This window comes from Chenopodium quinoa, unplaced genomic scaffold (genome assembly GCF_001683475.1).
Source record: "Chenopodium quinoa cultivar QQ74 unplaced genomic scaffold, ASM168347v1, whole genome shotgun sequence".
In the NCBI taxonomy this organism is placed as follows: Eukaryota; Viridiplantae; Streptophyta; class Magnoliopsida; order Caryophyllales; family Amaranthaceae; genus Chenopodium; species Chenopodium quinoa.
Genome location: NW_018742987.1, coordinates 447,318 through 460,798, shown reverse-complemented (window position 1 = coordinate 460,798; position 13,481 = coordinate 447,318). Strand labels below are relative to the sequence as shown.

Below are 13,481 nucleotides of genomic sequence, written 5' to 3'. Positions count from 1 at the left end.
AGTCATTTTAACGCTTTTTAATTGTAACTCTCTATAAACAAATAAAATAAAATAAATAATGTAAATAATAAACTAAATCTCTTTAGTACTCGCTTTCCAAAAAAAATAAAAAAACTTTAGTACTGTATATTTATTCAGTATTCCTTCTCTCATAAAGTTGTAGTACTTATTGCTTCTGTCCTTGATTATATAGGTATAACCGTATAAGTACATCATTATATGCCCAAACACCAATTAGAAAACAAAAAACAACACAATAATATAACTCATCATGATAAATATATAGCTAAATTGCACCTAAACGTACTATACAAAAATCATTCACTTATGTTATATATAATCACATAAAAACAAATAACAACCAATTATATTATTCATAACAAACAGTATAAAATAAAACTGATTAGACATACATGATTATGCAAATCAATTAGTTGGTCCACATCAATTTGTTGGCTACTAGACCATTATTTGGCATACTATAGGACTTTATATATATAATGATAATAATAATAATATAAAAAACATTGATGGACCAATTTTGGGTTTAACAAGTTAGATCTAATGGTTCATAGTTTATACTTGTATATAAAACCAGGTTGGCTTAGAAAGAAACGGCCAAAATTAGTTTAGATGATTTACTTTGTGTTAAGTGGGAGTGCTAGCAGAAAGCACTACCAATAAAGAAGAGAAGTCACATTCTAGCCGGCCAAAAGCAAGGCAAAACCAACAAAGACTGACCACACTTGTATAAATTATATGATATGATATGAAATATACTATCCATTTGCATGAATGAACAAGTTCAAGTAGGTCTTTCATCATGTTCTTCTTAAGCTTGTGTACGAAAATATGAAGGTTGTCATTGTTGTACGTCAATGGGCTAACTTCATTGGTTCATTCCCTACACCATACCATTCGAGGTGTTAGTGGTATCCTAAACTTAGGGCCGTTCATTCACATACGTACTAGGCATACATACATATCATTCTAGTGGAGGTTAGATTATTATTCCTTTCTTGCAATACATTCTTTTTTTCCGTATATGTTTTAACGAACTTTTAAGTTATTCGCTACACTTTCTTACAGTATTTAATAAGGATCCACTATTATTTCATTACTATTCACTCCTAATAACCCCATTTGTATTGATATTTTATCACTCATCATGATTGTTTCTCTTTTACATACAATAAATATACCCTTACTAAGGTGTCAACAACTATACTTCATATTATGAACTCTCCTACTTGATCTCCTCTCTACAAATTTTCTTATACTATGTGCTCAAGCCGCTATTGCAAATACCTTTAAATAGAGGGAGTAGGTCATATTCGGTATTAGAGGTATCAAGTCAAATGTTCAGGTTGGGTTAGTTATTGAAAGTAATTTAAATGATGGGAGATATCTGCTTTTAGTTACTACTTTTGTTTGTGATCTGAGAAACCTTTGTCCCATATTTTGGAAGGACAATGAATTGAAGTTTTACTTATGTAGTGAGTTTTATAAATGTTATTTGAAAAGCTCCCATGGGTAGTGTAGACTAGAAAGGGCATCCTCATTTGTGCTACCGCCTAGCCGGTTTGTGTCCATATAATGTGCATGGTGTAGTCCATGCCACCGTAGTTCTGAGCATGAGCACCAAGGGCGAAGTCAGGAATAAAAATTTAAGGGGACCAAGACTAGATAAAGTTAACCCAAAAACCCTCCTTATTTGACTCCATATTGTTAGGAGAATTGACTTGTCACGTTAAGTTGACACCACAGTTACATTGGGGTGAATTTTACTTCTAAGATAGTATTTCTAACATGTCACAACCGTACACATACATCAAAATTTGGCCTATGTTCCTAATGAATCGTTTTCTGAGTGATTTAGAATCATATTCAGTCAATTTCATAGGTAGTCTCATTCATGCCAAGTCAAGTCAACTTTTTATCTAACAATACTATATATATTCAGCTAATATTTATGTAATTTACGTAAATGTACATCTGAATTCATTCCAATTGGATTAAGTTTATTCAATGTAAGATGAGACAATTGATCCATTGAACCTTTGAACGTATCCATAATGTGGAGAAGAATTGCATACATTAAATGGATTTATAGCAAATAACCAAGAAATAGTCATTTTGTTTAGAAATATGTGAATAAAAGGTTATAATGAGTAGTCCAGCAGATGGCCCAATGTTAAATTCATTGGGTAAGGAAGTTGGGCCGAAAGTATGAACGACAAAAGACCCAACAACGTCATGGACTGTCCACGCTCCATTACGCAGTAGCCCGCCGCTCTTTTTCAAGTTTAATCTCCGCTGAAAGTATGCTAGTGTGGTTAAATTGGTCTGCCTTATCCTATCCTAAGCTACTATTTTAGTGAACTGTGTTCCACCCGGTGAAATTATTTAATTATCTTTCACTAGATTCACTACTCCGTCTTGTTGGAGACTAACGATACTAATTTTTATGAAGGAAAATTCTATTTGATTCAATATTTTATGTATTTGTTAACGTTGAATTTCTATTGTAGATGTCGTATGACTTTTAATTGATGAAATATTTTTTGCTATTCAAAAAAAAAAAAAAAATCACTATTCCGTATTATAATTTAGAGCTATCAAGTTGCATCTATGTTATTGATTATGGACGGATAGGATCACTATGGACACTTTGGGAGACCCTCACCTTTCTCTCCACCTCCGAAGTGTTTAGGTTGCTAATTCGGGCGAGATTGACTTTGTGAATGGTTTCTACCCTACCGGGCTCTTCATATGACTAGTAAGAGATAGTTTATCAAGCAACGTTGAAAATTTTACCCTACACCCTAGTGTAGGGTGTGTTCCCTACACCCCCCCTATGCTACGTCGTTTTGTAGCTGGTATTGAGTTCTCATGTGCAGCTTCTTTCCTTTTGCGATTCTTTCCTTTTTTTTTTTTTTTTTTTTCCTTTTTTTCTTTTTTTCTTTTCTTCCTCTTTTTTCCTTTTTCCTTTGATTCTTATTATTCAATTTATGTATATATATGATTTTAAACCCTATTTTTTCTCTCTCTTCAATTGATCAACCAACCTCCATTTTTGATCTACATTTTTCTCTCGCTAATTCATCTTCTTCATTTGATTTTTTGAACGAATTCGTTAATTGTTACCGATCATCAATGGCGAATTCTGCATCTGGAGATTGCGTTGATTTTGATCGCGATTGCGAGCGTGTGTTTCCTTCTGGACTTCGTTTCGTTGATTCGTTTGTGCAACAATGTGAGTAATTGTGATCATAATTTTTCAATTTTTAATTATCCCTAATTTGTTCTGTTATAATGCTCTGTTAATTTGAACTTAATTGATGTATTATTATTCACTTTCGATTTTTGAATTTACTACTTTGATTACATTATGATGAACGTTTTTGGATTGTTGTACTTTGTATGAACATTTTGTTGCTTCATTTGTTGTTTCATTTGTTGTTTTCTCTGTGTTTTAGAATTGTGTGTTTTTGTCGTATATTTTGTAGATTATACTTTCAATTAATCGTTTATGTTTTCTTATTCATTGTTACTAATGTGTTTATGTTCAGTCTTAAAGTCATTTTTGATCATTTATTTTTACATTTTTATATCGATATTATGTGTAGTGGTAAATAATGAAAATATTGTTCAAAATATTATGTGCTGAAATTCTTTTTGCAATTGATCATGTGCTGTTTTGATATTGAACATTTTACTTATTTGTTATTGTTCATTCATGAAACTCTTTATGATCATTTATAATTGTATATTGTGCAGTGGAAAAAAATGATGATATTATGTATTTAGAAGCAGAACAGTCTGAATTAAAGGATAAAGAATTTAAATCTGAAGATGAAGCTTTCGAAGCGTATAATGAATATGCTTTTAGGAAAGGTTTTGGAATTCGAATTGGGAAGAGTAAGAGAAGAAGAGATGATTCTTTTTTGATGAAAAGATTTGTTTGTTGTAATGAGGGATTCAAAGATAATAAGTGTAAGAATAAAAGGATTTATGAGAAGTTGGATCATCGAACTGGTTGTTTAGCTTTTGTGCAGTTTCATATTGATCATTTAGGGGTCTATACATGTACAAGACATGAAATGGTTCATAATCATGCTATGATTCCTCCTGAAAAAAGGCATTTGATAAGGTCTCAAAGAGATGTGAATAAAGAGCAGCTTCTTTTCATTTCAACAATGAAATTGAGTGGAGTCAAAGTTACTGATTCTTTGAGGGTTCTAAAGAAGGAGGTTGGGGGATCTCCTAATCTTTGTTTTACTGCTTCTGATGCTTATAATGCATTGTCATCTGAAAAAGCTGCCCAAATTGAAGGATGTGATGGTAACCAATTGATTAAATATTTTGCCAAGAGACATGTGGATGAGACAGATTTTTATTATGATTTTGAACAAGATGATAGTGGTGCTTTAGTTAGTTTTTTTTGGCGTGATGGTAGGATGATGAGAGATTATCATTACTTTGGAGATTTGTTGGTTTTTGATACAACTTATAGAACTAATAAATATGGAATGATATGTGCTCCATTTGTTGGGATGAACCATCATGGTAACAATGTCATGTTTGGTATGGGTTTTATTCTTAATGAGCGCACCGAGTCTTTTGATTGGTTGTTTGATACATTTTTGCACTCAATGGGGAGGAAAAGTCCCATTACAATTATGACTGATCAAGCACAAGCGATTGCAGCGGGTATAAGAAACATTTTTCCTTCAACTGTTCATCATCGTTTATGTGTATGGCATCTTGAACAAAATTCTAAGAAACACATTGGAGCATTGAGAGCTTTGGAAGGCTTTACAGATTTGTTTGGATATCTTTTGAAGTATTGTGAAACTCCTGCTGAATTTGAATATTTCTGGAAAAGGTAAATTATTGTTTTTTATATTTATTTTTTATTTTTATTATGTGATATATTTGATTATTATGTGATATATATATGAACATTTAGTGTTTTACATATGATCATACAATTTACTTTGTTATGTATGTTATCATAATATTATTAGTGTCCATATTGTTTATGATCATTATTCTTTACACAAATGTACATATTTTAATTTATATTTTGTTCATTTTTAAATTAATATATGATCATTTCTGTTATACAGGATGTGTGATAAATACAAATGTGAAAATGATGATTGGTTATGTGATTTGTATAAAATAAAGGAAATGTGGTGTCCTGCTTATTCTAAGAAGTATTGGTCTGGTGGTATATTGTCTTCTCAACGTAGTGAAACTACTAATAAGTCAGTTTCACAACGTCTTAATAAGACTCAAGGTTTATGTGATTTTTATCATGTTTTTCTTGATGTCATTTCTGAGTGGAGAAGTAAGGAAGGTGCAAGAGATTACAATACTCTGAGGGGTAATAGGCACCTAGCTTTTGCTAATATTGGTATATTAGTTCATGCAAGATCATTGTACACTATTCAAGCTTATGTTCTTTTTGAAGAGGAGTTCATTAGGGGGACAGCTTATGATCATGTTGATAATGGTTTGCGTTTTCCAGAATATTCATATCTTCTTTGGAGGCCTGGGAAGGATATAATTAAGCATGAAGTTGTTTTTAATAAGGAAACACATGCAATTTGTTGCACATGCATGTACTTTAGTGAGACTGGTTTACTTTGTTCTCATTCTCTTCGAGTATATCATTTGCATTGTGTGCGTAATATTCCACAAGAGTATATAATGAAACGATGGACAAAGGCTGCCATGTGTAGTCATGGTATTGAAGAACCTACTTTGAGGACAAATGTTGTGGCTACTAGTGTTTGGAGGTCACAAACAATCAGAAAGTTTGTTAAGTTGATAACAAGTTGTCAGAATTCTTTGAATGCAAGGGCAGAGGTTGAGTGTTATTTCAATCTGTTAAAAGAAAAGGTTGAGAGTGTATCAGGTGTAATTGACTTTAGTGAACCTGTTAAAGAGGTTGAAATTGTTGATCTTGAGATCAAGAATCCTCCAAAAGCTAGGCCTAAAGGTGAGAGGAATGTAAGGCCTAAGAGTACCTTGGAGAAGCAGTGTAACAAGGCAAAGGGTAATTTCAAGAGGAAAAAGTCTCTGTACACTCCTTACAAAAGGGGTATAGGGCAAGCAGTTGTACAGGTATATGATCATTTCATATTTTCAAATTGATCATTTCAGTTTTCGTAAATGATCATTTATGTTTTTTTTTTTTAAATAGGAACTTGATGAGAACGGTTGTGCTGTTACTTATGCTAATTCTATTAGTGATCCCATTGAATTGATTGTTTTGAGCAATAAACGGGCTCAGGTAAATTCAAATGTGCCAAAAAAAAACATTTTATTTATATTTTATTAATATTGATTTTTATAATTTAAAAATATAGGTCGGCTTAAAATCAGCTGTTGTAGAAGAAATTCCTTCTAGTTCTAAGGAATCAAATCATAGTATTTCCAATGATTTTGATCAGGTATATGAACATTTATGATCTATATTATAATTTTTTTTTATTTAATTTTTTATTTTTTATATTTTTTTTTGGTTTTTTTGTAGGCTACTGGTGAAAGCTCTCTTTCATCTATCATATCTATTGATGTTGATATTTCATCTATTGCTAAGGTTTTTTTTTTTCCATATTTGTTTGTATAAGTGTTTGTAACTGATCATATACTGGTTTATTAATGATCAATTTAATTTTTTTAAAGGCGAAGGATTTAAATCTTGAAGGTGTTTCTGCTGTTCAACCTTGTTCTAATTTTGGTGCAAATGAAGGTGCTTCTGGTGTTAAAACTTACTCTCAAATTAATCCAAGAGTTCCAATTCATACTAGTGCGTCAACAAAATCTCCTGTTGTTATTCAACCTACTGTTCCCAGGAATGTTCAAAATCAAACTCAGAATTGTTCAAACACCAATCCAGAAATGATCATATCCAACTCCAGGAATGTTCAATCAACAAATGTTCAAGTTATTTCTCCTACGGTTCAAATAAATGATCAAGGATTTCCTGTTCAGAATGTTCAAGTTACTCCTCCCACAGTTCAAAGAAATGATCAAGGTGCTCGTGTTCCAATTCTTCAATCAAGAAATGTTCAATTAGGTTCTAAAAAGATTTCTTCTAAATATGATAGGTTGTTAGCCTTTTTTGATACAAGTGTAGCTAAACGTTTGGCTAATAAAGATAAATAATTAGTATTCCAGAACTTTATAAACATTAGACTTTTTTGTAATGTTGATTTAATTACTATTTTGTAATTTTGAATTTTCGATCTATTATATAAAAAACTTTCATTCAAAGATTAAAATGAAATATCAATTACAATAATATTAAAATAAAATCCATAAGTCTACTTCTAAAAAAAAAAAATAGTCATATATAAGAAATGAACATATACATAGTTGTAAATGAACATTTGAAACTACAAAGTTGCAAATTTTCTAGCTTTCCTTCTATTTGCTCTTGATTCAGTGTTTTCTTCAAATAACATCAGTTCTGCTGTGTATTGGAGCCTTAGATTTCTAATTTGTTCCACCTGTTGAACAAAATGAATTGTCAAATTTTAATTAAACAATCTTTACTGTTTCATAAATGAATATTATATCTTAAATAATTGATCATTTATAACTCTTACATTGTTTGGTTTTAAATCACAAATCCAGCTCTCATTAGGATCAGCAGTGAAGGTTTCCATATGCTTCATAATGTAAACTCCACAGTTTGTATAGTCATTGTTGCTACGCCATTTCATCTTTTCCAAAACAACTGTGTAGTCTTCAATTCTTTTTGCATCTTGATATCCAAGGTGTTTCATGTACTCTGCCAATCCTTTTAACTGATAGAAAAAAGAGTAAAAATTGTTTAGAAGTTTGTATTGTGATGAAGACATGAACAATTAATAAAATATAATTGATCATGTAGTCAACTATAAATGAACATATTATCTCACCATCATTTTTGGTTGTTCTTCATATTTTGCTTGGACTGATACCTTTTTTGGTAGTTTTCTATTGTCAATTATATGAATTTTGTCTTCTATATGATTGACGCACAACAGAAAAAAATGTTGAGAAGTTGATACTGGGAAGAAGACCTGAACAAATTATATAATGTTATTGGACAATATATTGAAGGTAATTGAACATTTGTATTAAACAAGAATTAATACCTGTTTATATCCAACAATGCTGTCAATTTTATTCAACTTCAGTTCATTGTCAATTCTTTCTATGAAGGCATTAATTCTTGTCTTCATTGATGATCCTTCTTGACAAACTCTATTTGTGCACATAATGTGCTGTTGAAATACAAACAAACATATAGAAGTTAAATGAATTTTTAGCAATTATTTATCATAGGAAAATAGAATCAATAATATAAAAAAAGAAGAAAGACTAACATGAAGCACTGTTGAGAAATAAATCTTGTTTCTCGGCTTTTTATGATTAAGAAACCTTGCCCATCCATCTATGACACAATTTGTCACTTCAACATCATCTCCAAGAGTTTTCATTTCATTTCTATTGATGAGATTCAAGCCATCATAGTATAAGAGTGCACTGCATTATGAACATTTAATAATATGAATGTGAACATATTTTTATAAAAGATATTAAACCTTAAGTTTAATTAGTGTAAGTAATTACCTTTCATCTTTTCCACCAAGAGCAAAGTCTACTGCAATTTGGTTCATGGCTTTCTCATCTTTAAACAGATCCTTGTACTTGACCAAGTAAGGAGATCGGAAAGCAGGAGGAAGTGTTTTCTTTTCGCGTTTTGGTCTTGTTGTTCAATATAAAATATTGTTAAATTAAGAAAATTATGAGGAACATAAATGAACATTTGAGTGTATATAAATAAATTTGAAATTATACCTTTCAACCTTTTCCTTTTCAGTTTTTTTCTTCTTTTCTGCAATTGACTTTTTCTTATCATCATTCCTGGTCATATTACATAACACAAATGTACATTTAGGTATATGAAAATGTTCATTATTATTTTTGAACATTTACTTAATATAAATAATGTACCTTTTTGTGACTTTTGAGGATGAAGCAACAATCTTCTTGTTTTCACTGAAAAGTGAAACAATGTCAGTACATATTAATAAAATAAAAGCTTCTTATGTAACACCCTGAATCATTTTCAATTCATAAAATGAAAGATATTGATTTAACATAAACCTATTGATTTAACATAAACCACACATTCATATTACATATTCAACAAAATAATGTTCACACATACAATAGTTTGAGAAACACCAGTTTCAAGTTACAACACGATAGTAACATAAGTTAAATTGTTCCATCTAGATATTTTATCCTACACCATTACATAACCCTAATAGTAAGACATGTCTTCAGGATTTTACCCCTCCACTTTTTCATCATTTTTTGTTTTTTCAAAAACATCTTCCTTGTTTTGTTTTCCACCTCCAACTGTGTTTTTTGGATCATCACTTTTTTCACCACCATCTGACCTAGGGTCAGCATCAACCACTGAACCAGATCCTGCATCTAAGAAAAAATTTAATTAGATATAATATAATTTCTTTGTAAATGAACATTTGAGTATTTATAATTGAACATTATACCTGTTCTAGGCAATCCTTCATTATCTGACCTAGTGTCAGCATCAAGTTTTGAACCAGTTGCTGCGTCTAACAAAATAATACAATTAATAATGAATATTTCTTGTTTGTAAATGAACATTTTACACTTTTTAATTGAACATTATACCAGTTCTAGAAAATTCTTCAATTCTTTGTTCTGAAGCTGCTGAAGTTTTACCCACATCCTTTTCTCCAGCTGTATTATAAATCATCATTTTGGAGATACACTAAGTTAATAGTATTTACACATAATAATTAGAAATGAACATTTCTACTTAAGTTTATGTACATTATTATTAAATATATGAACATATTACCATTTGTTGAAATTATTGGTTGTTCAATTATATCACCAAGTGTTGAAAAGGTGGGCCCTGTTTCTGTTTAGGACAATTTAGACCACAAATTTAGAATTTTTCATATAAAAATTAGGATATATAGTCTCTTTTAGTTAGAATTTACCAATGGCTGGAGAAGGTGGAGTCAACCCCAAGCTGAAAGCTTTTCTGATGTCATATTCTTGTTCTTTTTCCTTTCCCTTTTTGGTTAATTTCTTCCCAGTCATTTGCTTCTCAGTTGTTTGCTTTTCAGACCCTTGCATCAGATTCTTCTCAGCTTGTGCAAGTGCATTTAGGAAATCCTCACTGCCAAAGAATTCTTCATCTTGGCTTAGAATTGATGGTTCCCTAGCTACCACCTTTCCTAAAACTTCATCAACTTTTTTCACCAAGTCATTTCCAGGGAAGATATCCTTTGCCTTCACCAATTTTGAAGAAAGCTTTGACAGGTTTGAACAAGTTGTTTTTACCAGGGAAACAAAATCATCCATAAAAACCTATATGAATGAATATTAAAAATTATGCAGTTGAACATTTCAGATTATACAAATGAACATTTATGTTAACAAAAGTGATCATTTTATAACCTTAGGACTTTCTTCAACTTCTGCAGCAATCCTTGGTAGAATTTTCCCTCTCCCAAATCCCAATTCTAATTCAATCTTCAACCTCTCAAGAACCATGTCTCTATTCCATGCAGATATGATAGGAATTGTTCTTGGAGGCCTTTTGTCTAACCTCTGAACTCTATCAAAATAGAACAACTACAAGAAAAAAGAAAACATGGAACAGAACATAAACAATAAAAAAAAGTGCATTTATTTAAATTTAAATGAACATCTTGTATCTAAGAATATACCATCAGAAATTGAAGAGGGCCTTTGTAGAACCCCTTGCCTTGCTGCTTTCTCCAATCAACATGACATTTGATAAGTGAGTCATATACAAACTGACACCAGTTCAAATTTTTTATGTTTTCTTTGTCCATCATAGAATAAAGAAATTTGAAATGGCATTGATTGTTTGATACACATTTCATCAAGCAGTTCACAGCCACTGCTAAAAAGTTAGTAATGAAATGTTCACTTGGTGGTCTGTTGTTGGTGAATTTATCATTTATGTATCCATTCACAATCTGCAAACAAAATGAACAAAACATTTATACTTTTGATCATTTAATGTATTTAAAATGAACATTTAAAACTGATCATACCTGACTCACTGATGGAGTTTTTCCTGACCATGATTTTCTCCATTTCTTCAGAAATTCTGCATACTCCTCACTAATTTTATCAGACTTTGGCTCAACAATTGGAATTTCTCCTGTAGGCAAGCCATAAACTACCCTAACATCCTCTACCTCAATTTCTATTTTTTCATTCTTTGGTAGTTCAAAATACTGGCTATTTTCTTCAAAACTTCCCAATAACCAGTTACAGAACTTTTGATCAAGTTGAGGTAAACTAATGTCAAGAAGTGATCCTAACCCTATATCAATAATTTGTTGTTTTTGGGTAGGTGTCATCTTTTTTATCCATGCAATGAACTTCACATGTCCTCCTCTCTTTGAAGATTTCTCTTCCTCAAATTCATCTTCCTGAATTTCCTCAACTTCATCAGTTTCTATTGCTTGAACCATTTCAGTTTTCATTTTCTTTTTTCTCCTACCTTCAATCTTTCCTTCATCATACAGTACCATCTTTTGCTCCTCCTTTTCAACCTTTGCCTTCACTGAATTCCCTTTCTTTGCCTGTTTCTTCCTTGGCTTTACTTCTTCCTCTTCCTCCTCTTCCTCCACCTCATAATCATCCTCACTGACAGGCTCTTCTTCTGCTCTATAAACTGACTCTTCACTATCATCATCACTGTCAGGATCTTGAGAGGGTTCATCTGATGGTACTTCTTGTATTTTTTTTCTCTTTCCAGCATTTCTCTTGGCAGGACTGACATCTGAAAATTAAATATATAATTTTGTTTAAGTATTGAAAATGTACAGTAAGCAAATGATAAAATGAACAAAATTGTTTTCTCAAATGATCATTCTATATATAGAAATTGAACATTTATAATATATCATTATATACCTGCTTTTCTTTTGCCAGCAACCTTAGAAGTTTTCTTCACTTCTAGAGTTTTCTTTTTCCCACCTATATATTGAAATTGAACATTAATGATATACCATCATAAATGATCATTCTATACATTAAGATTGAACATTTACCCTTTTTGCCTTGGTCTGGAGGATATTCAGCAGGAGCACCTGCCATTTTTTTTATTGGAGTAGGTGCTGGAGGTGGTGCATCAGCTTCCTTTTGAATAGGAAAATTCCTTGTAGACATTCTTCTCTTCTGTCCTATTTTTGCGGTTTCTTTAGCAGGCTCAACATCCTTCTTCAGGCTTCCCTTTTTAGATTCATCTAACAGAACATCTATTGTTTTTAAAAAAATTTATGTTAGTATATTTGAAAGTGTAATATTTATTGTGTAACAGAAAAGTATTATGATTACCTTGGCTCCTTGTAATTCTACCACTTGGCACAACAACAAGGCTTTTGTTTTTGTTTTTCCTTGCAACCATTTTGTATCTTGTTTTCATTTTGGTTGACTGATCACTTTTTTGTGATGATGGAGCTGTCTCCTCACTAAGTTTTGTGGAAACTTTATCATCATCTTGATCTAGAAGATAAGTTTCATCCTCAATTTGAACAAAATCAGGTGCAATTTGTGCTGCATATGAAATGATCAAATATAAAAGATTAAATAAACATTATTAAATTGGATGACAAAAGTTTACTATATACAATATAAATGAACATTTCAGGTAATGAATATGTACATTTTCCACTATTTACCTTTCGGATCTGTTGTCTTTGTAGACTCATCTTCCACTGTTTTCTCTTTAGGGATTTTCTCCTTTTCAGGCTCTTTTTTTCCCTCTTGTCCTTCTATGAAAATTTAATTAGTTAATATTTATATATTTTTTTAATCTTATTGAACATTCAATATTATGTAGATCCAATATGAACATTTTATGTAATAAAAATGTACATTTATAAATTTTTACCTTCTACATTTGTTGTCTTTGGAAAGACATCTTCCACAGTTTTGTCTTTAGGGCTTTTCTCTTTTTCAGTCCCTTTTTTTCCTTCTTGTACTTCTATTAAAATTTATTTAGTTAAAATTTAATTTTTTTAATCTTATTGAATATTTAATATTATGCTTTTCCAATATGAACATTTTTTGTAATAAAAATGTACATTTTAAAATTTTTACCTTTTTCCACAGTTTTCTCTTCTATTGGCCCTTTTTCTTTCTTTTTTGCTTCACCTTCAAAAGTAATAGTATTGTTAAAATTGATATTTATGACTATTAAACAAAAATATTCAATAAATATGATCATTTACCTTTCCTGATTTCCTTGCTTGCCTTTTCCATTCTTTTGAGATTTCTCATAATTCTGATTGTCGATTCTTTGTACTTTCTGTAAATGTATGATATTAACTTTGAAATATATTCATTAATTGATTAAATTAATTCAA

General features: G+C 30.9%; 2 protein-coding genes across 5 annotated transcripts; one reads left to right on the top strand and one right to left on the bottom strand.

The window, feature by feature from the left end:
* Positions 1 to 817: 817 nt before the first annotated feature.
* On the top strand, positions 818 to 7,205 carry LOC110729551 (protein FAR1-RELATED SEQUENCE 7-like). Of its 4 annotated transcripts, XM_021909290.1 has the most exons (7): positions 818 to 3,256; positions 3,781 to 4,888; positions 5,133 to 6,135; positions 6,215 to 6,304; positions 6,381 to 6,464; positions 6,548 to 6,613; positions 6,700 to 7,205. In XM_021909290.1, the coding sequence occupies exons 1-7, from the start codon at positions 3,022 to 3,024 to the stop codon at positions 7,180 to 7,182; spliced, it is 3,069 nt and encodes a 1,022-aa protein (XP_021764982.1). In that variant the 5' UTR covers positions 818 to 3,021; the 3' UTR covers positions 7,183 to 7,205. The 4 variants fall into 4 exon arrangements, with proteins under 4 accessions (XP_021764982.1, XP_021764984.1, XP_021764983.1 ...); XM_021909292.1 differs by lacking the exon at positions 6,215 to 6,304; XM_021909291.1 differs by lacking the exon at positions 6,548 to 6,613.
* A 128-nt stretch (positions 7,206 to 7,333) lies between these two features.
* Positions 7,334 to 8,859, bottom strand: LOC110729550. The gene is made up of 6 exons (XM_021909289.1): positions 8,638 to 8,859; positions 8,391 to 8,550; positions 8,160 to 8,288; positions 7,941 to 8,084; positions 7,626 to 7,826; positions 7,334 to 7,526 (listed from the first exon to the last, which is right to left on the bottom strand). The coding sequence occupies exons 1-6, from the start codon at positions 8,682 to 8,684 to the stop codon at positions 7,413 to 7,415; spliced, it is 795 nt and encodes a 264-aa protein (XP_021764981.1). The 5' UTR covers positions 8,685 to 8,859; the 3' UTR covers positions 7,334 to 7,412.
* Positions 8,860 to 13,481: the final 4,622 nt, after the last annotated feature.